At 35.5% G+C, this 20,501-nt stretch overlaps 2 protein-coding genes across 2 annotated transcripts in view; one reads left to right on the top strand and one right to left on the bottom strand.

Annotated features, from left to right (window-relative positions):
* The window catches only part of CEP85L (centrosomal protein 85kDa-like), a 217,006-nt gene that overhangs the window by 107,887 nt on the left and 88,618 nt on the right, over positions 1-20,501 (top strand). Inside the window, exon 4 of the mRNA XM_011980625.1 lies at positions 4,477-5,264. Coding sequence (XP_011836015.1) covers positions 4,477-5,264 — 788 coding nt within the window. The remainder of the gene's footprint in view (positions 1-4,476; positions 5,265-20,501) is intronic.
* Positions 9,417-20,501, bottom strand: part of PLN (phospholamban) — a 15,251-nt gene continuing 4,166 nt past the window's right edge. Inside the window, exon 2 of the mRNA XM_011980615.1 lies at positions 9,417-12,003. Within this exon, the coding sequence (XP_011836005.1) occupies positions 11,748-11,906 (159 nt within the window). The 5' untranslated portion in view covers positions 11,907-12,003 and the 3' untranslated portion in view covers positions 9,417-11,747. The remainder of the gene's footprint in view (positions 12,004-20,501) is intronic.

Raw genomic sequence — 20,501 nt, 5'->3', positions numbered from 1 at the left:
GCCTCCCAAAGTGCTGGGATTACAGGCTTGAGCCACCGCGCCCGGCCAATTCTTATGTTTAATTCTCTTATAAATACTAAATATTTAATTCTTTCAAGTATTCTTTTTTCATTTATGTGTTATGTGTGCATGTGTGTTTATGTGCATATGTATGTCAGTAGACAAAACTTCGATCCTTAGTTTTGACAGTAATGAATTCTGAATGTCACAGTTAATCATATTTTACACTAGAATTTAGATACTGGTTATGGTTGAACTTGGGATATTTAAGCTTAAAGACTTCAGAACTGGAATCAGACCCATATGGAATGATGTTATAGTAAATGAAGCAGCAGAATCACTTATTTAGAAGTGGTATTTCCTAGGCCCTTCTCTGCTTTTACTGGATCATAATCTCTTGGAGTAGGGCATCAGTTCTCAGGCAACTTTTTTAATGCTAAGATTTGAGAATTTGTAATAAGGGAATTTTAGGAATAAATTCTATATTCAGTATAATAGTCTATGGACAGCATATATCAACTGCCTTCAGATTTAGGGAATAAACACTAGTCTGATGTGAAATTGATTTTTCATTCATTGCTGATTTTTCTTTGCATTTGGAAAGTACTGAGTTAGTAAAGTCAGATTGGAAAGTAGCACATTATTGGATACAAGAAGCAGCCAAACTGGGTCTTATACTATTCCGCTGTGACATGGAAAGTGAGAAAATTACCTATTTATATTATTCATACTTTAGAAGTATTTTAAACTCTTCGAGGTCACAGAACAACAGAATACCTGTGCAGAAGTTTGACCACATGGTCAAGTTATATTCCTTGGAAAACAATTAAAATAAGGTATTGTATAAAGTAAAATGTGGAAGTATTTTTCTCCTTTTGCCCCCTTTCCACTATGTAGCGGTTACCTTTGTTTATTAAGTTTTGTGTGTATTCTTTCGGATCTTTTCTCTGCACATTTCTACATATCTACATATGTGTGTTCACATATGTGTATTCATATTTTAAACAGTGATATGTACAAATTGCTTCTCTTTTTCCAAAGACTATAACAGTTTACGTTCTCATCACTGTAGTATATTTGCAGCCTTTAATAGTTTTCTGAGTATGATAGAGAATGTACCTTTACTATTAGTGAGTTTGAGGATTTTTAAAAAAATATATATTCTCTAGTTGTGTTTCTTGTTTGTTGATTTGCTTATTGATTTTTTTTTTTTTTGGCCTATTTTAAAATTGAGTTGCTAGGGTATTTTGTTGTTGTTGTTAATTTGTTGGAGCTCTTTATATGTATGGGTATTTATCCTTGGTTTGTTACATTGAAATTCACATTTACTTGTAGCTTTTTAATGACATAATAATAACATTTTGCTTTCTGCCAGGAATTCTTCTATATATTTTATGTGTTTTGGTTTAATTCTCACTGTTGTCATCTCCATTCTATGGAGGAGGTAACTGTTAACTAACATGTTTGAGCACGCATAACTACTGAGTGATAGAGCCAGAATTTGAATCTAAAAAGGCTCTATATTTTTTTGTTTTTTTGTTTTTTTGTTTTTTTTGAGACAGAGTCTAGCTTTGTCACCCAGGCTGCAGTGCAGTGGCATGATCTCTGGTTACTGCAATCTCCGCCTCCAGGAACCTTGAACCTCCAGATTCAAGCCATTCTCTTGCCACAACCTCCTATGTAGCTGGGATTACAGGCGCCCGCCACCACACCTGGCTAAGTTTTGTATTTTTAGTAGAGATGGAGTTTCATTATTGTTGGTGAAGGTGTTCTTGAACTCCTGACCTCTAAGTAACCCACCTGCCTTGGCCTTCCAAATTGCTGGAATTACAGGCGTGAGCCACTGCACCCAGCCCTATATTTTACTCTATGAAATCAAAACTGTTTTATTTAACCTTTGCTGTATATTTTTTTTAAGATATCTTTTAGAGGCTCTGATTATTTTAATATAAGTACTCCCTTACTAATATTAATAAAAATATATGTAAGATATATATAATGCTATAATATGTGAATACAAATGTTCCATAAACTTTTGGGGATGTCCTATTTCTATTTAGAACCAACCCTCAGTAGCATATTCCCCTTTATTTTCTTGTTCTCCTGATTGCCAGAATAGTCTGTTTATCACTGTGTTTGCCAGTTGTTTTGCTTTAATCCATTGGCGACTCTGCTGTCAGAATAATCAGTCATTTTAAGTACAATTTTGATCATATCATTCACTCCCTTGTTTGGAAACTCAGTGATACCATGTTTCATGCTGAATGAAGGCCAGGCTCTTTACTTACAGAGCATTTGAAGATGTGTATAATTCTGCTTCACCTTTACCTATCCGTTACCTTGACAACTTTCCTTGGTACTTTAACTCCATACTGTAGGTACATGGGTTTATTTTTCTTCTTATACAGCCACATTCTTTTGGCTTCATGATTGGATAATTTAGTGTTTTCAATTAGCAGAAGTTGTTTGCAGGCTGGTTGAGCACATAGGAAATTTACTTAAGGATATTTGGTGCTTCCTAAAGGAATTTTTAGGAAGGCTGGAGAACCGGGCTTAAGGATAAGCTTCCAAATAATATGCCTCAAATCATATATGAGAACTGTCAGTCTTCCACCACCAAGCTGCCTAGCTGCTGCCAGTGGGATAGAAATTTTGATTCTGCAGCCACTGTGGGGCCACGTCTGTCACTGCTGTTGTGGAAAGGTGATGCCTCTGCTGTTGCCTATACCACCCAAAAATGGTAGCTCCACACTGAGTCCATTTTATCATGTGACTTACTTCCAAAACCGCAATTTTGTGCTGCTGCCTCTGAATGTCTGCATCGTAGTTGCAGGGTGTACTGGGATTTTGAGGTCTGAAATATATTTTGGGAGGGATGGAGTCAGTAATGTGAGAATTTTCCTGAATGCAGGAAGTTTCTTTAGAAGCTGATAGGCAGTCTTGAATATGATAAATATCCCTTACAATGCTTTTGCTCATATTCCTTCATTTGTAATGTTTTTCCCATTTCATGTACAGGTTAACAAAATCTGTGCCAAGACCCACTGGAATTTTATTTTTTTAATTAGTCTACCTGGCTCGTTTTAATCTGAATTTTCTTACAACTTTATCAACATAAATTTTTCCATAAGACAATATAAGAGAATACAAGTAATAGATATCTTCTGGTATAAGAGTCGATCAGTGTGGGGAGATACAGAATAAATTGCAAAGGTCTCCATCACTCACTTCCTCCCCACACACTAATTTAAGTTGCTACCCCCTTTCTAGATATCCCTTGATTACAAAATTATAGTCTTTGGTTTTAATTTGATATATATGATGATAACATGGCACTTGATGGTGAATTTATTGAGTATTTAAACCCTTACTTATCTTTCAGCCTTTCATTTAGTCTATTGAAACTATTCATTTGTATAGAAGAGTGTGATGTGAGGGCCTCACCTAAGGTAATAGAAATTCAGCTATTTTGGAGGTAAAAATATATAACTTGGGGATTTAGTAAATATAAAAAGAAAGGAATCAAAGTAGACTCTAAGGTTCTAGCTTGGGGTGAGTATAAATATATATATACACACATATATATTCATACATATGTATACACACACACACATATATATATGCCATTAAATGATACTGGAAGTGAACCCTTTGGGACTATTTTTCATTATTGAAGGAACACCTTTACTCATTTCTCATTTCAATTAGAGTTTGGGGAGGTTCTAAAATGTTCAGATCTGGCATAGATTTTCACAGTTCAGGAAAGACACTGAAAAATATCATTTTTCTGACAAAGTTGTGTCTGAGACTTCATTGCTGGATTATGAATAAGACCTCTCAGTAAGGAGTTGGATTTTTCCTTTTAAAGATACAATACTTTAATTAGGGTAAATATAAACCTATTTTAAATAACTTTTCACCTGTAAGTACAGTAGATGGTAAAAGGCTGTATATTACGTATCCATATTTAGAAAATCCAATTTGAAAGTATGTTGACTTGTTTCAGGTAAAAGGATAATAGTAATTTACTCATTTTGAGGAAATCTTTTTGAAAAGCTTGTGCTGGGCTGGGCACGGTGACTCATGCCTGTAATCCCAGCACTTTGGGAGGCTGAGGCGGGCAGATCACCTTAGGTCAGGAGTTCGAGACCAGCCTGCTCAACATGGCAAAGCCCCATCTCTACTAAAAATACCAAAAATTAGCTGGACGTGCTGGTGGGCGCCTGGAATCCCAGCTACTTGGGAGGCTGAGGCAGGAGAATCGCTTGAACTCAGGAGGCGGAGGTTGCAGTGAGCTGAGATCTTGCCACTGCACTCCAGCCTAGGCGACGAGCTAAAACTCTGTCTCAAAAAAAAAAAAGAGAAAAGCTTGTGGTATGAATCCAGGTTCAGATTTTTCTTTTGGCATTTTGCATTTTACCTCATTCTCTTCTGTCTGTTAATTTTAACTAATTTGACCATCTTTTTTCTTTCCAGATCATTCAACTTCAAGTGGCACATTATCTTTTAAACCTAGTCAATCATTGATTACTCTTCCTACTGCCCATGTGATGCCGTCTAATTCCAGCGCTTCAATTTCCAAACTTAGGGAATCCTTGACACCAGATGGCTCAAAATGGAGTACAAGCCTCATGCAAACATTGGGAAACCACAGTAGGGGGGAGCAGGACTCTTCACTAGACATGAAGGACTTCCGGCCACTTCGGAAATGGTCATCCTTATCCAAACTCACTGCCCCGGATAACTGTGGCCAGGGTGGCACTGTATGCAGAGAAGAGTCAAGGAATGGTTTGGAGAAGATAGGGAGGGCTAAGGCTTTAACATCACAACTGAGGACAGTTGGGCCTAGCTGTTTACATGATAGTATGGAGATGCTTAAGTTAGAGGACAAGGAAGTAAATAAAAAACGGTCATCAACTCTGGACTGCAAATATAAATTTGAGAGCTGTAGCAAGGAGGACTTTAGAGCCTCTTCCTCAACTCTTAGGAGACAGACTGTAGACATGACATATAGTGCCTTACCTGAAAGCAAGCCCATTATGACAAGCTCAGAGGCTTTTGAACCTCCAAAATTTTTAATGCTTGGTCAACAGGCAGTAGGTGGAGTTCCCATTCAGCCTTCTGTAAGGACTCAGATGTGGCTTACAGAGCAGCTGCGGACAAATCCTTTGGAAGGTAGAAATACAGAGGATTCTTACAGTTTAGCTCCTTGGCAACAGCAGCAAATTGAAGACTTTCGACAAGGAAGTGAAACACCAATGCAGGTAAGGCTCAAAATCTAGGGTTTGCTTCCCTCCAGTGGATGTTTTGAGTACAGTAGCACACTTGGAACAAGCATATGACAAGTGTCCACAGATTGTTTTGCTTTTCCTTTTTCCTGCAAGTTAATAGGCAGAAATGTTACAAACCTGAAAAGTGTTGTTGGTAAACAAAACTTACAAAGCATTTGAGAGTAATTAACGTGAAAATCTGAAAACCTTGTACCTAGCTTGTTCTTTTCATTTGTTAAATGGGCATAAAATAAAGCAGAGCATACTCAATCTAAAGAAACTTGGAAACAGAAACAAAAACGCTAGCATAGGTATAATAGAAAGAGCGTCAACTTGGCCATATGAGGCCTTAGATTTTGTTCTGTTAGATTTAGAACCTGGATGATTTTTTCACTTAATTTCTCTGGGCCTCAGTTTCTTCATCTGTATGATGAGAAGGTGGAACTACAGTCATTTGTAAAGTTTTGGTGATTGATGATGTATTTAGGTTTATAAATCAGATGTACTTATTTTTTTGAAAAAATTATGTGTCAAGACTTACTCATTAATCAGTTTATAGAAAGCACTTTATGATGATAGCATATATAAAGAAAAATAGTATACAGCCCCCAGTTGGTCTAGGGAATACCGTGTAAATGTGAACATTTCTTAATCTGGGAATATTTCTATTCTAAGACAGTTTTCTGTAGCTTGTTTTAACAAGGAAACTTATTTTCTGATATAAATCCTGTCATCTATTTTTTATCATCAGAATTCTCTGAAACAAATTAATTCTACTAAAAATTGCAAATTTTCACTAGAGTAAAAAATGTAAAATTACTATTCATTACTACTGCCAATAAAAACAAATAGAATAAATGAACATAGGCTATGAAAGGATAAGGAAATCACTTGTCCAGGAACCTCACAAATATGAGTATGATCTCAAAACATAGAACCCTAACATGCTGCATTCATAGGAGAACCTTTAAGATATCGCATGTTCCTTTTTTATTCTTATTTTGGACACAGTTCTTATCATTTTGACTATGTATTTAAACCACATAATCAAAACAGAAGAATCATTGTGATTGAATTAGAAATTTGTGATTTATCCATTCAAGTGATTAAAAATAGGAAACCTAATTTTTCAAATACCATCACATTTTAGTTTTCAAATGTTTGTCATTATAGGAAAACAGAATCAGGCAGTTGTTTCTCCAGCTGGTGTCTTTACACAGAATTGGAGCTGTCCAGTGGAGCTGAGTATACTATTCCAAGCTAGAGTAGGTGTGATAGAGATAATTGGGCAAATTTCAAGGAGTAAATAATGATTCCTGCTTTTTATTCTGCTTGGAGAAACCTCTAGTTTAAACAAGGTGTTTTTTTTAGCCTCAAAGCAATGCAGCGTAGGGTAGGGAGGTTGGGGACACACCGTTGAGAACAATTTGTTTTTAAATCTTCTTTCTAGTACATAGTAGAGAGAGAAGGCTACTAACGAGCAAAATTTGCATATACCCTGGAAAGCCCTACTTCTTGATTAACTTTGTTTGGGATTACAAAACTTTATAGTGCTTTTAAGTTTTGGAGTAGAAAGACGAATTCAGGTAAAGAAAACTAGACAAACTAAGTTGTAATCATTAAATAACTGCTTCCCTTCTAATTTCCTCCTTGGAAAACTAGAGAAAAAAGTTGTTAAATACCTTCTTGGAGCTTCCAAGTAGTTTTCTCTTTATTTTAAAAGCTTTCATCATAGTTGTTTCTTAAAAGCCTCTTTGAAACCTTGACTTCTGGCCAGGCACTGTAGCTCATGCCTGTAATCCCAGCAATTTGGGAGGCCAAGGCAGGAGAATTGCCTAAGTCCAGGAGTTTGAGACCAGTCTGGGCAACATGGCCAAGACCCCAACTCTAAAAAGCAAAAAAGATAAAAATCATAGAAACAGTGATTTTCTTTTAGTCTAAGTTTTACGTAAAGAGAAGAACATTAATAAGGACCAGGCCATCTGATAAATTGTGATTTGCAAGCACAACTCCTAAACACTGACCGTGAAAGAACAGTATTTTTACAACTAAGAAGAGGAATTTGGTTGAAAGTCATGATCTAATAAAACCTTAGAGTTATATGTTACAGAATTCTGTAGCTTTCACAGTATTTTATCTCATTTGATCCTCACAGCTCCCCACTCCCCAGGTTAATTTGTAACATTGAAGGTTTGCTCTTCCTAGGACTTAGTCCAGAATAATTATTGAGACAGCCACATGTTCTTACGTGTGTGTTGTTCCTTGATTTACATGATTTTCTGCTAAACCATCAAGAGTATAGTAGTCTAGTACTCTGAAGCATTTTCCTTTGTGAATGAAGAGAAGCCATTATGCCCTCAGATGGTTTATGACAGAAGGCTCCATGTGTAATGTCCACTGCTAGTCTTTGACTCTTTCCTCTGTAGTACATCACATTTCTGCTACCCACCCCCTGCAACCCCTAAACTGCCTGACTCTGTAAGGACTATGACAGAGGAGAAAAAGAAGTCTGGTCTTCTTTCTGGGAAGAATCCTTCCCTTTCCATGGCCCCCTTGAGTTCCTTTTCTTAGGGGAAGGTAGGGTGGAAGGGTGGAGGACAAACACTTCTACACGTAATGGCAGTGTCCATTGGGTTCCTGTAAGCCCACGATGGATCTCCCAGACAGTAGTGAAATAATAGTAGCCTCTTTATTGACGAAGTTGTTTATCCTTTTTTTCCCTAGGATGTTTCTGAACTTCAGGTGGCAGTGGTTAAAAAGATGAAATTTTGTGCCTTTTTAGTCATAAGGATGTTTGAACAGTTATGGTATTGGCACCTATGCATATTTTACTAGACATTTTCCCTTGTATAGACAAAAAATTTGGACCAAGCGTAGTAACTCACCCCTGTAATCCCAGCACTTTGGGAGGCAGATGGGGGGCAGATAGCTTGAGGATAGGAGTTTGGGACCAGCCTGGGCTAGTGAGACCCCATCTCTACAAAAAATAAAAAGAATTAGCCATATGTGGTGATGTGCCCCTATAGTGCCAGCTACTTGGGAACCAGGGGTGGAGAATCCCTTGCACCCCAAGAGTTCAAGGCTGCAGTGAGCAATGATCATGTGACTGCATTCCAGCGTGCATGACAGAATAACATCCTGTCTCTTGATTAAAAAAAAAGAAAAGATAAAATGAGTTAAAGTAAAATTACTTTTTATCTAACACGAAATAATAATGAAAAAGTTTTATTTATAACTTGGGAGTGTTTAATGTATTCTGTTATGTCCTGTGAAAAGAAAGTTTTCTTATTTTCATTCTTTCTTATTTTTGTACTCTGTTCTTTTATTTTTTTAACTGAGATAATTTATGTATTCAAAGATGTGGACACCATGACACTCCCTATATTAGGATATGAAACATTCATTAGGTAGTTAAAAAGGACTTTTATATACATGTTTTAATGAATAAAATTAGTAATGTGTTTGACTTTTTTATCTGTCAAGTTTTCTATGTAATATTGGCATAAAATTCTGGACATTTTAAAGTGTGTTGTTACTTAGCAGAAGAACAGATCTTTTCTGAAAATTTATTATAGCCCTACTTTGCAAGAAGACTCAAAAATAATCAAAAGATAAATAGTGTCTGTGTAGTAGCAATTCATTATCTTATATAGGTCTGCCCTCTTGTGTGTCTGTACTTGTGCATCTTGATTTTGTTTTATTTGGGGAAGTCACCAAAAAAACCCCTGTAAAATCAAAACTAAAATTAGAATTTTTTATTGGTTGTATCCGTTCTCAGTATATTGTAGAGCAGCTTCACTGAGTTTTCAAGAACCTTCATTTTAATATAGTGATTCTGATTTGCATTAAACAAATATATATTCTTATCCAATTAAAATATAAAAGGTAACATTAAGCATTTTAAAATTGTTTTTAGTACCCTGTAAATTAAGATAAGAACTTATTGTATAGTAGAACATATTTGAGCGTTTAGTATATTAAATTTTAAAAATAAATTGTTTTCTTATATCTTATTCTTTACACTTTGTGATGAAGAATAATTATTAAAGAGTTTATTCTACTTCATAATTTGAGTTATAGTATAGTATTCTGTAATCCTCACAGAATAAGATTTTAATTTCTATCAAAGAATGAAGAACAAAAAAATTAGTTATTTCTGTTTACTGAGAAAAAGATTGTAACGAACAATGTAATCAAAGGAGTATGACTAATCAGTTCAAATTTTCCACTTGTTTTTAAGACCAGTGCAGCTTATTATAGAACTTGAATACTTTTTGTGTTGGTAATTTACTAAAACCAGTGAAGTGAGTGTATCACCTGTTATTTATAAGCTTTTTACTTGTTATTAGGGATTTCCAGCTTGTAGATGAGGCGTCACTTAAGAAATCTCTGCCCTTCTGTTCTTCAGATATCCCTGAACCAAACACTTTCCACTCCCCATCTCCAGTACCTCTCATGGGTTCAGAAAATTTAATGGTGTCTCTTTCACTATTGAGTTAGCAACACTTATGTAAGAAACCAAGGTCAATATTGATGTTATATATTCTTTTAGTAATCATGTTTTAGAAGATATGGTTAATTACACATCCTCTACTCTTTTAATAATAGTTATATTAGTAACATGTCTTCAACTGAAATTAAAATTGTTGGATTATGCAGTATAGGTGTGAACTATTTTAAACTTAATTTTAACCTTTAGTCAACTTAAATTACCAAAGTTTGGTGAGCATATTTTCCGGCACTAAATTTTACTTCAGTTGTTTTATGAGTTATTGGAAGATGTTCTGAAATGATCAGAGGAGAAATTGAAAATTTATTCATCAAGAAAATAATTATAGGTAACATTGCTGCATCTATAATTAAGCTCAGTAGAGTGGCCTACGAAATAGATGCTTGCCATTTGGTTGATAGATGAAGAAAAATAGCTATCTCCTGTTACAGTTGACCCTTGAACAACAAGGGCTTGAATAGCGAGGGTCCACTTATACATGAATATTCTTTTTCCCCACTCCCCACACCCCTAAGACAAGATTGCAAGACCAACCCCTGCTCTTCCTCCCCGTCTTTCTCCTTCTCTTCCTCCTCTCAATGTGAAGACAATGAGAATGACGACTTTTATGTTGACCCACTTCCATTTAATGAATAGTAAATATATTTTCTCTTTTTTACAATGTTCTAAATAACATTTTCTTTTCTCTAGCTTACTTTATTGTAGGAATACAGTGTATAATACATATAACATGCAAAATATGTGTTAATTTACTGTTTATGTTATCAGTAAGGTTTATGGTCAACAGTAGGCTGTTAAGTAGTTAAGATTTTGCGGACCCATGGATTGTCAGCTCCCCTAACCCCCATATTCAAGGGTCAGCTGTAGATGTAATAGGTGGGCCAACAAGTTCATTTCAAAATATAATCTAAGAATTAGTTAATATTTGGAGAGAGAATTCATATTTTTATTTTTTTAAATACTTGAGATAATATATTTTTTTGTCACTGGAAATCTTGTATTGTTTTCCTTGCCTGCATTGGATGTTAGGTTGGAATGGAAGACAACCTGTAAAATCAGTCTGAAGTCTTAAGGTTTCATGATTCCAAAGATACAGCGTGGTAAACTAGGTAACTCTAGGTCAGATAATTCACTACAGTGTCTTAAATGAAGATTAGATTCTATTCTGTTAGTATATTAGTGATATGACTAATCTCACTGTTACATATTAACCCCCAGTTCTCATCTGTTAATCATATGTCTTAGAACAGATTTATGGTTTACCTACAGGTACTAGAATTCTGTGATTCTTTGAAAAAATTACTTAAGAGTAATTTTATTATGTAAGAGTATGGCCTTACTTTTCCATACTTGATTCTCATCAACTTTAAAAAATGTTAATGTGGCATAGCAAAAATGCAATTTCTGTTTTAGAATGTTACTACAAAGAGTTACTACAGAGTTCTTTATAATAAAATAACAGATGTGAGGAGTCAGTGGACTGTTTTGAATAATGACACTTCATTTGTATTATTACTTTGATACTTGGTGAAGACTTGAAAAATACTTAGTATTAAAGAAGCTTTTACAGTGTAATATAAGTTATATTCACCTCAAAAGAGTAAAGATAATGCTTTATATATGAAGTGAACTTGTTGGCAGTGCAGTTTCAAAACTAAACTCTTATTTCATCTTCAGAAAAGATTTGGGATACAAATTTGTGAGCCATGTTGAGGAAATCAACAGTTACATTTTATACACTTATTTTAAAGTTAATTTTTGAAAATAAAGCCCTTTTCATGTTTACAAGATCCAGCAGATGAATACATTTGCTAACAATAAGTTTTAGTCTTAATCTTGACCTTTTCACAAAGAAACTCTTCTACTCAGGAAGTGGTCTGTTTTACAGTATTGTTTTCCCGTCTGCATGGGATGACAGATTTTAAGCTGATGTGGCAAGTTGCAGATCTAGAGGTTGTAGCAGAACTTCAGAGAAGCATCACGATGATACAGATCAGCAAGAGACATATTAAGATGAGACAGAAATTGATAAATAGATTCTGTAGATTTTGACGTGCTTGTTGAGGCATTTCAATGGTTGAGGCTCTTCTTATAGCTGAGCGAGTGAGGTATTGGACTTTCTCCATGATACCAGCAGGAGAGGAAGTCTGAAGTTTTAAGTGATTGAGAGAAAGAGAAAAAACTGGTAGCCAAATATGAGATAACTGTCTTCTTTTAGGTAGCCTGGAATGTAAAAATAATAAATGGATTAGAATAATATATGTAACCTATTATCAGGACAAAAAATACAATTTTGTATTAATTCATCTTCCTCAGCACTATTGTTATTTATAACATCAAGTGTTTCTATAGTGTGTGTCTCTCTCTCTCTCTCTCTCTCTCTCTCTCTCTCTCTGTGTGTGTGTGTGTGTGTGTGTGTGTGTGCATGTGTTTCCATGTGTCTCTCTTTCTCCTTTTTTGATGGGGCACACCATGACAGTCTGATTTGTGTTAGGAGTAGTAACTTCAGTCTTTGCCTTTTTCTTCCAAATTTACTACAAGTATTGCAGTAATCCTCAGTGTCATCCATAAGTTCCTGGAAACCAAGACTTTATGCAAAACAACATATAACAAAACCATTTTTACCCTAGGCTGATTGATGTAAATAAGAGGTAAGTTCCTATAGCACATTTCTGGTCACAAGAACATCACCAAACTTCTCAATAAAGACCCCAAACACTTCTAATATTAAACGTTGAGAGAAATATGAATTATATGTACATTTAAGAAAGATTAATAAAAACCAGATAGGCTGGGTGCAGTGGCTCACGCCTATAATCCCAGCACTTTGGGAGGCCAAGGCGGGCAGATCCCCTGAGGTCAGGAGTTTGAGACCAGCCTGGCCAACATGGTGAAACCCTGTCTCTACTAAAAATATAAAAATTAGCTAGGCTGGTGGCATGTGCCTGTAATCCTAGCTACTTGGGAGGATTGCTGGAGCCCAGGAGGCAGGGGTTGCAGTGAGCCCAGATCATGCCACTGTACTCCAGCCTGGGTGACACAGCAAAACTCTGTCTCAAAAAAAAAGCCAACAAAGATAATTACCCAGTATTTCGTGAATCAGTGAGTAACAGTGGTTGTCATGGTCAATTAAAAACATGGAATCAATGTTTGAGAAATACAGTGGGATCTCTGAGTGCTTTTGTGCCATAGCATTTATTGTCATGCATTTGTATGATCACCCTAGACTTTACCAGTTTTTATTTGATAATAATTTGTATTCATCCATTCATTCATTTTTCAACCCTCTTATTCTGGTTTGGGGTGCTGGTGGCTGGAGCCAATCCCAGCAGCTCAAGGAGGGAGGAACCCACCTTGGATAGGAGACCACTCCATCACAGGATACACTCATGTACACACTCACACTCAACCCAGGACAACTTAAACACGCCAGTGAACCTAATGTGCACAGTTTTAGGATATGGGAGGAAATGAGAGTCCCACAGATATGGGGAGAACATTCGAGCTGCACACATACTTAAATGTTATAACAAAATGACATAGAAGGAAATGATGTTATTTGAGGACCTGCTGTATTTGGTTTAAGGTACAGCTCGTTTTGGGTTATTCTTTTGAGTAAAAGTTCTCACATGTAGTTTCTTTAAATCTGTTACTCTGTAGATGTAATTGGTTTGATCAGTTACTGTATTAATAGCTCCAGAGCCAATCTCATAAAAAGGAAATGCATACAACAAATTATTCCCTGGATCTTGATTTTAATCCAAAATAAAATAGTGTTAAATGGGAAGTGTTTTACCAAAAATATGGATTCAAATTGTCATTCCTTTTTATGATTTTATAGCTTTATAGAATGTTATCTTAACTAACATTTTACTAAGATTTGATTTTAAGTACTGAAGACTATCAAGCTTGGAATGCATAGTAATTATTATTATCTCACCATCTACCACAGACATTTTCTATTTACAGACCTCTACTTAATAGCAGTAGTTTCCATCATGCCTTCTTTCAGAGATCCCACAAGCTATTGCTGCCTGTGGGGTCTATACTTTGATGATTAATAAAACAAGTAAGAACTTACATGTTATTACAGAAAAATTATATATAGACTGAAAATTAACTGTATTAACTGTCCAGAGATAATGGTTATTAACACTTGGGGGACATTTTGTTTTCAATCACGATACTTCTGCATCAATTTTGAAATAATAAAAATAAAAAATGGAGTAAGAAAGTTATAATTAATTGCCAGACGTAGTGACTGTTAACATTTGTTGATATATTATTGTTAATCAACATATTACTACCTTACCCCAACTGTCAGATTTAATTTTCTCCTAAGTCTTTTTATACATCTCATAAAAGCCTATCTCAACCTGTTAGCCCATTCCTGAGAGAGGAAAGTGCTGAAGGGAACAGAAGGAAGTACTGAAAGAATGGCAAAGGGGAAGGTAGGTATCAGGCCTGACCAGTTAGAACCCAGCATTTACTTTTATAGAGAAACCGTATGGTTTATGGTGTTTAGATTCTGTAGTGTTCAGTAGTTCAACTTGGCTCTATTATATTCTGAATTATATAGTAGACTGGGCCTTTTTTGGCTTGAGAGTCTGTCCTCCTTCATAATATTGGTCTGTAGCAAGGAGTTCCAAAAAGCCAACTTCTATCAAATTTTCTTTCCTTAAAGAGTTATTAACAACCTGTATTTTTCTAGCATGTATTCTTCATTGTCTAAACGGTGGCTAACGGCTGTTACTTAGGTTGTCTGTAACAATTCTACTTAGAAAATAGCAGCTTATAAAAACAGAACTGCCATTTGACCCAACAATCCCGTTACTGGGTATATATCCAGAGGAGTATAAATCTTTCTGCCATAAAAACATACACGCATGAATGTTCATTGCAGCACTATTCACAATAGCAAAGACATGAATCGGCCTAAGTGCCCATCAGTGACAGAGTGGAAATGTGGTCGTATACGCCATGCAATACTGTGCAGCCATAAAAAAGAAGGAAATCATGTCTTCTGTGGGAACATGAATGAAGCTGGAGGTCATTATCCCTAGCAAACTAACACAGGAAAAGAAAACCAGATACCACATGTTCTCACTTTTAAGTGGGAGTGAGATGATAAGAACTTATGAACACCAAGAAGGAAACAACAGATGCTGGGGTCTGCTTGAGCGGGGAGGATGGGAAGAGGGAGAGGAGCAGAAAAGATAACTGTTGGGTACTGGGCTTAATACCGGGGTGATGGAATAATACATACAAACCCCCACAATGTGTGCTTACCTATGTAACAAATCGTCACACATACCCCCAAACTTAAAAGTTAAAAAAAAGGAAAACAGCAGCTTAAACTTGACATATATTTAATGATGTTTGTTTGAATTCTTCAGGTAAAATAGAAACAGATTTTCTTTCATTCTTTAAGATTCATCCTTTAAGTTGTTTCTGTTGATATTTGATTATTATAGATCTAGTGGATTGGAGAATTATGGGAAGATTTTATTTACTTATTTATTTTTTTGAGACAGAGTCTCGTTCTGTTGCCCAGGCTGGAGTGAAGTGGCGTGATCTTGGCTCACTGCAAGCTCCACCTCCTGGGTTCACGCCATTCTCCTGCCTTAGCCTCCCAAGTAGCTGGGACTACAGGTGCCTGCCACCATGCCTGGCTAATTTTTTTGTATATTTAGTAGAAACTGGGTTTCACCGTGTTAGCCAGAATGGTCTCGATCTCCTGACCTTGTGATCCGCCCGCCTAGGCCTCCCAAAGTTCTGGGATTACAGACGTGAGCCACTGCGCCTGGCCGAGTAGTCACCTTTTATGAAGATACGTAGCATAATACAGATAAGAAAGGAATAATAATTAGCCTTGGTAATTCCTATTTGAATATATGGTTTTGTGAGGTTTTTGGGCTTAGCTGGTCTTAAAAGGTCAGAAATTTTAAAAATTACTTTGAGGCAAAACATGGGAAAGGAGGGAGTTGGCCAGGAGTTTATCATGAAGCATATATACAGGAGTCATCCCCTACCTTGACACTGATAAGTTGTACTTCAGTCACATGAAACATGTCACCTTTCCATAAATACTCCATTCGCTTTTGTGATTTTATTCTTTGCACATGTTGTTCTATCTCTGCCTGGAATGCGTCCTCCACCTTTTGATTCTCTGCCAGGCAAGCTTCAGTTGATTCTTAAGGTTCAGTTTAAATATCACTTCCTGATGAAACCTTTCATTAGTTATTAAGGTGGAATTGGTTGTCACCTCTACTGGTTTTTAATAGGGCTTTAGTGTTATCTATATGAGGATATCTATCAGATTATAGCACAATTTCAGTTTACATGTTTGTATCCCCAACTAGACTTGATAGTTTCCGAAGTAAAGAAACCATGTGTTCATTTAGTATCCTAGTACTTAGTGCATAATTGGTATGTTTCAATAAATCATTAAAGTTAAATAAGGGATTTTTATGACTAAAACTATTAGAAAATTGTAAATAAAAAATAATGCTGTGGGCAGGTCACGGTGGCTCACATCTATAATTCCAACACTTGGGAGGCCTAGGTGGGGGGAACGTTTGAGCCCAGGAGTTCAAGACCAGCTTGGACAACATAATGAGACCCCATCTCACTTTTAATTAATTAATTATTTTTATGAATGGATGAATGAACGACAGGGTCTTGCTCTGTCACCCTGGCTAGAGTGCGGTTGTGCAATCATGGCTCACTGCACCTCAACTTCCCAGGCTCTAGTGATCTCCCTGCTTTAGCCTCCTGAGTAGCTGGAACCACAGATGGGCACCACCATGCCTGGCTAATTTTTGTATTTTTGGTAGAGACAGGGTTTCACTGCGCTGCCCAGGCTGGTCTCAAACTCCTGAGCTCAAGTAATTCCTGGGATTACGAGTGTGAATCACCATGCCTGGCCCTCATTTTTAATAATAAGTTAAAAAATTTTAAAAATAATGCCGTGATTGACAGATTAGTTCTAATAACAATTTGTTAGTTGAACATGTAAGCTCTAATATTCTCCTCAAGCCTCTTTCTATCACAGATGAGAAAAATGAGGCTTAGAGGATTCACCTAAATTAATGGTCACCTGATTAACATAATATTAACCTGAACTAGACTTTGTATAAATGGGTTTTTAGTATTTGTGAAATACAAAGATGTGCCCGAAAGAGATGAGCTCTCTGCTGTTTAAAGCATAATTAACATACTTTAAAGATGATCTTATAATCCTACAACAGCTAACTGTTATTGAAAAACAAGAGTTTGTTTCTGGAAACAAATTGGGTATAAAGGAGATGACCAAAAATAGTATCCTGTTTCTTGTCAGATTTAGAAATATGCTGTAATCCTAAAGTTATTTGTAACTGCTTTATAATTTTATGCCTAAACTGAAAACAAATCTGCTTTACATGCTGAAATGTTAATGATACACATTTAATTTATTGGGCTCAATTTTTTACAGTGGTATAATCTGAAATGTGTGGAATCCTAGTTCTATTGAATACCAACATTTGTATGATGATAATTAGGCCAGATTTTGTCCATAGAAGATGGGGTTTCCTGTCATATGCTGAGAATTGAAAACCTTTGTGTGGGAACAGCATAATCCTATTTTTAGAGTTGTCTGTGACCTTTACTACATTATAATTCATGGTTGTCAGATGTTTATCATTCTCTTCTCTGCACTGGCAACCACCGTATGAGTTTCCTTTTTTTAAAAAAAAAAATAAATTTCTTAACAGCCAAGCTGTTTAATAATTTTTGATGGAAAGCATAGAAAAATAGTTTTATTTTCATGTTATCTGATCTTTTTAGAGCATTCTATTAGTCTAATCATAAACAGTTTTGGGATTTTCTGAACTTGTGTCTGGCCTAAACAACCATGGAAACTGAAGTTACTCTCCATCCTCTTATTAAAAGAATGACTATATATATATATATATACACACACACACAAACACACATATAAATTGGTTGTTTTGACACAAGAGTGGTATTCACTTATAGATGAATTTTAAAGTCAATTTATCTTGTAGGCCCTAGAATCAAGAGTATTGAAAACATGAAAGGTGCTTGTTAGGAGTTTGGGTGTAGAAATGCCAGACTCCTGTCTCTTGAGTTGCATGTCAGAGGCAGAAAAGTATCCACAGAGTATCTTATGTCTGTGGATCCATGATTACTCTACTTTTTAGGAGAATGAGAAGAATAAAAATAAAGAATTCTTTACTATTCTTTGTGGGATTTATAAATCCTTTGATTGTTTTCTTTTCCTCAAGAAAAGTGACACCGGAAATTTAAAAAAACAATCAAGTTCAAGATAGTATGGTTTTTTGTTTTTGTTTTTTTTTAGGTGGAAGAAGGAAATAGAAAAGCCATTAGGCAACTCTAATCTTTTGACTAATGTTGTATACCGTGTTAGGCAGCATGTTTGGTGGAAGGTACTATATATCAACTCCTTCAGGAGTCCTTACTTTGTCTGCAGTGAGTCCTGTTTTAGCAATATAATATCAAATGCATTCTTGTGTGGAAGGAACCTCAATAGTCTTCTGAAAACTTTTGGTGGTCTGCTTTATGACTTGCTAGACAATTGATGCTTTAATGATGTTGTATATGCTGAGCATTAATCCCCACCTATACTTTAAGCATGTTCAGTGCTTGCGGAACTTCTCAAACTTCAGCATTTTTGGTGATATGCCTTTTGCTGAAATAATAAATTCCTGGGATTCTTTATATTTGTAGAATTTAGAATTTTGCTTTTCTCCTTTTATTTTTGTTTATTCTTTTAGTAAACATGGGAGTATTGAAGCAATACTTTATTAAATTGAATTCAAGTAATAGCTAAGGCTACAGTCTGATATACTCTAGGATGTTTTTTCCATCTGTTTGGTTTAGAAGATTAGAATTTTCTATAGATTGAATTTGAATGAACAGGGCTTGTCTATATTTGGATTATTTGGAATTTTATTTTATTTTTCTACTACTTTCTGACATTTCCACAGGTAAACGATAAGTGAGCGTGTATACACCCTTTTTTGGACTTGTGGTAATAAATTAGGACAGTTCATCATTAGATTTATGATGAATCTGTTGGCTTACAAAAGTTCACTCCAGTGGAGTCATTTTCCTTTTGAGATTGCCTAATACTAAACTTGGACATTCTGTTTGAAGTTACTTTGTGGTAGCAACATTCCAGAGCTTTGTTGGTCCAGACTGGCCGTTTGAAAGAATCTTCAAGGTGCTTCTGTCTGGTTATGAAAATAATTGTATATGCATAAAAATCAATATATTCTCACTCCTAAATTGACCCGTAATGAAGTGCTCCTCATGTTAAGTCTTGAGGAGAATTCATTAAACAACAGCACAGAGAGATTTTTCTCTCTGAAATTGACAATTTAGCTTATTGCTATTGCTACATTGTCTGTAGGTTTGCCTTCATTATTGTTTTTTAAATATTGAAACAATGCTTTACAAGTTTATTTACAAGTAAAATACTCTTCTTAACCCTGTAGGAGTTGGAACTTCAGAATCTTTTTGGGGGGAAGAGAATATGGGGGGGTAATATTGAGAAAGGCTTAAGGAGAAATGAATGTCACTTAATAAATGTACCCCCTATTAATGTGAGTGTATTGGTCAACCTTTTTTTTGTGGGGGGAGCAGGGGATGGGGGTTGAAAACTAAAGATGGAGTACCTTTTCAAAGGCACTAGAGGTCCTCAGTTGACTATGAGTATGCTGTACATCCAGGCTTCATTTTCATGTGTTTATTTGGTAACACATGCTTCAGAATTATTCTGGGTAAGAACTTTGATGTGCTATTTCTGCAAATATACAAAGAGACTACATCTTATCTAATTTATGCCACTGTAATTTAGAAGGATTATTTTCTTGATTTTTCTACCTTTGGGTTTACTTTGCTAGTATGATCATTTCTTTGTTAATTCACAGTTTTGATGAAAGTTAGGGATTTTTGTAGCAAATAACAAAGCAAGATTGATTAAACATGTCAAAACAAATAGTTTTGGACATTTAAAATGGTAGAGTATGGGGAGGGGGGAATTCAGAAATAAAACTGAGGAATGCTGAGGACTGAGGATTTAATAGGGAACCTAGAATAAAGTATCGAAATGTGGTTTTTGTGAAAGTTTTGAGGAGATATTAACTTGGATTTTAGGTATCAGATGAATTGAAGGTATGAGTATTTTAGCAATGAAACAAATAAAAGGAAACTTTGATTGATTGGAGTATGTTATGATTTTTTGAAGTCTGTGCAGTTAGTTTGAATTTTGTCTAACTGCAGTTAGTTATTTTGCTTAATAACTAAGGACATCTGTAATGTTCGTATATTTCTGGTTTTGAAAATGATCAGTAGAATATAATTTAGGCTATTAAGAATGTAATGCCTGATGTATAAATTGAATTTAAGTGAAATGGAATGGTTTTAAATTAAAATAGAAGTTTGTATTCTCTGAATTTGCCTTTTAGAGTATCATTTACAGTGTTTGGGGGCTTTCAAATTTGGTTTATCAGTGTCATGATTTACTTCAAGCCATGCTGGTCAATATATAGAGGATGTGCATGTGGCTTAGTGACAAAACCTAAACTTCTGCTAAGGTTTCCCTGTTTTCTTAGTTATGTGATCTTGAGCAGTTCACCTTTTTGCATCGTTCCTAAATTGTAGAATAGGGATGCAGTATCAAATATATAATTAAG

The sequence above is a fragment of the Mandrillus leucophaeus genome, unplaced genomic scaffold (assembly GCF_000951045.1).
Source record: "Mandrillus leucophaeus isolate KB7577 unplaced genomic scaffold, Mleu.le_1.0 Scaffold1047, whole genome shotgun sequence".
Classification (NCBI taxonomy): Eukaryota; Metazoa; Chordata; class Mammalia; order Primates; family Cercopithecidae; genus Mandrillus; species Mandrillus leucophaeus.
This window is presented reverse-complemented; position numbering and strand designations above follow the sequence as displayed.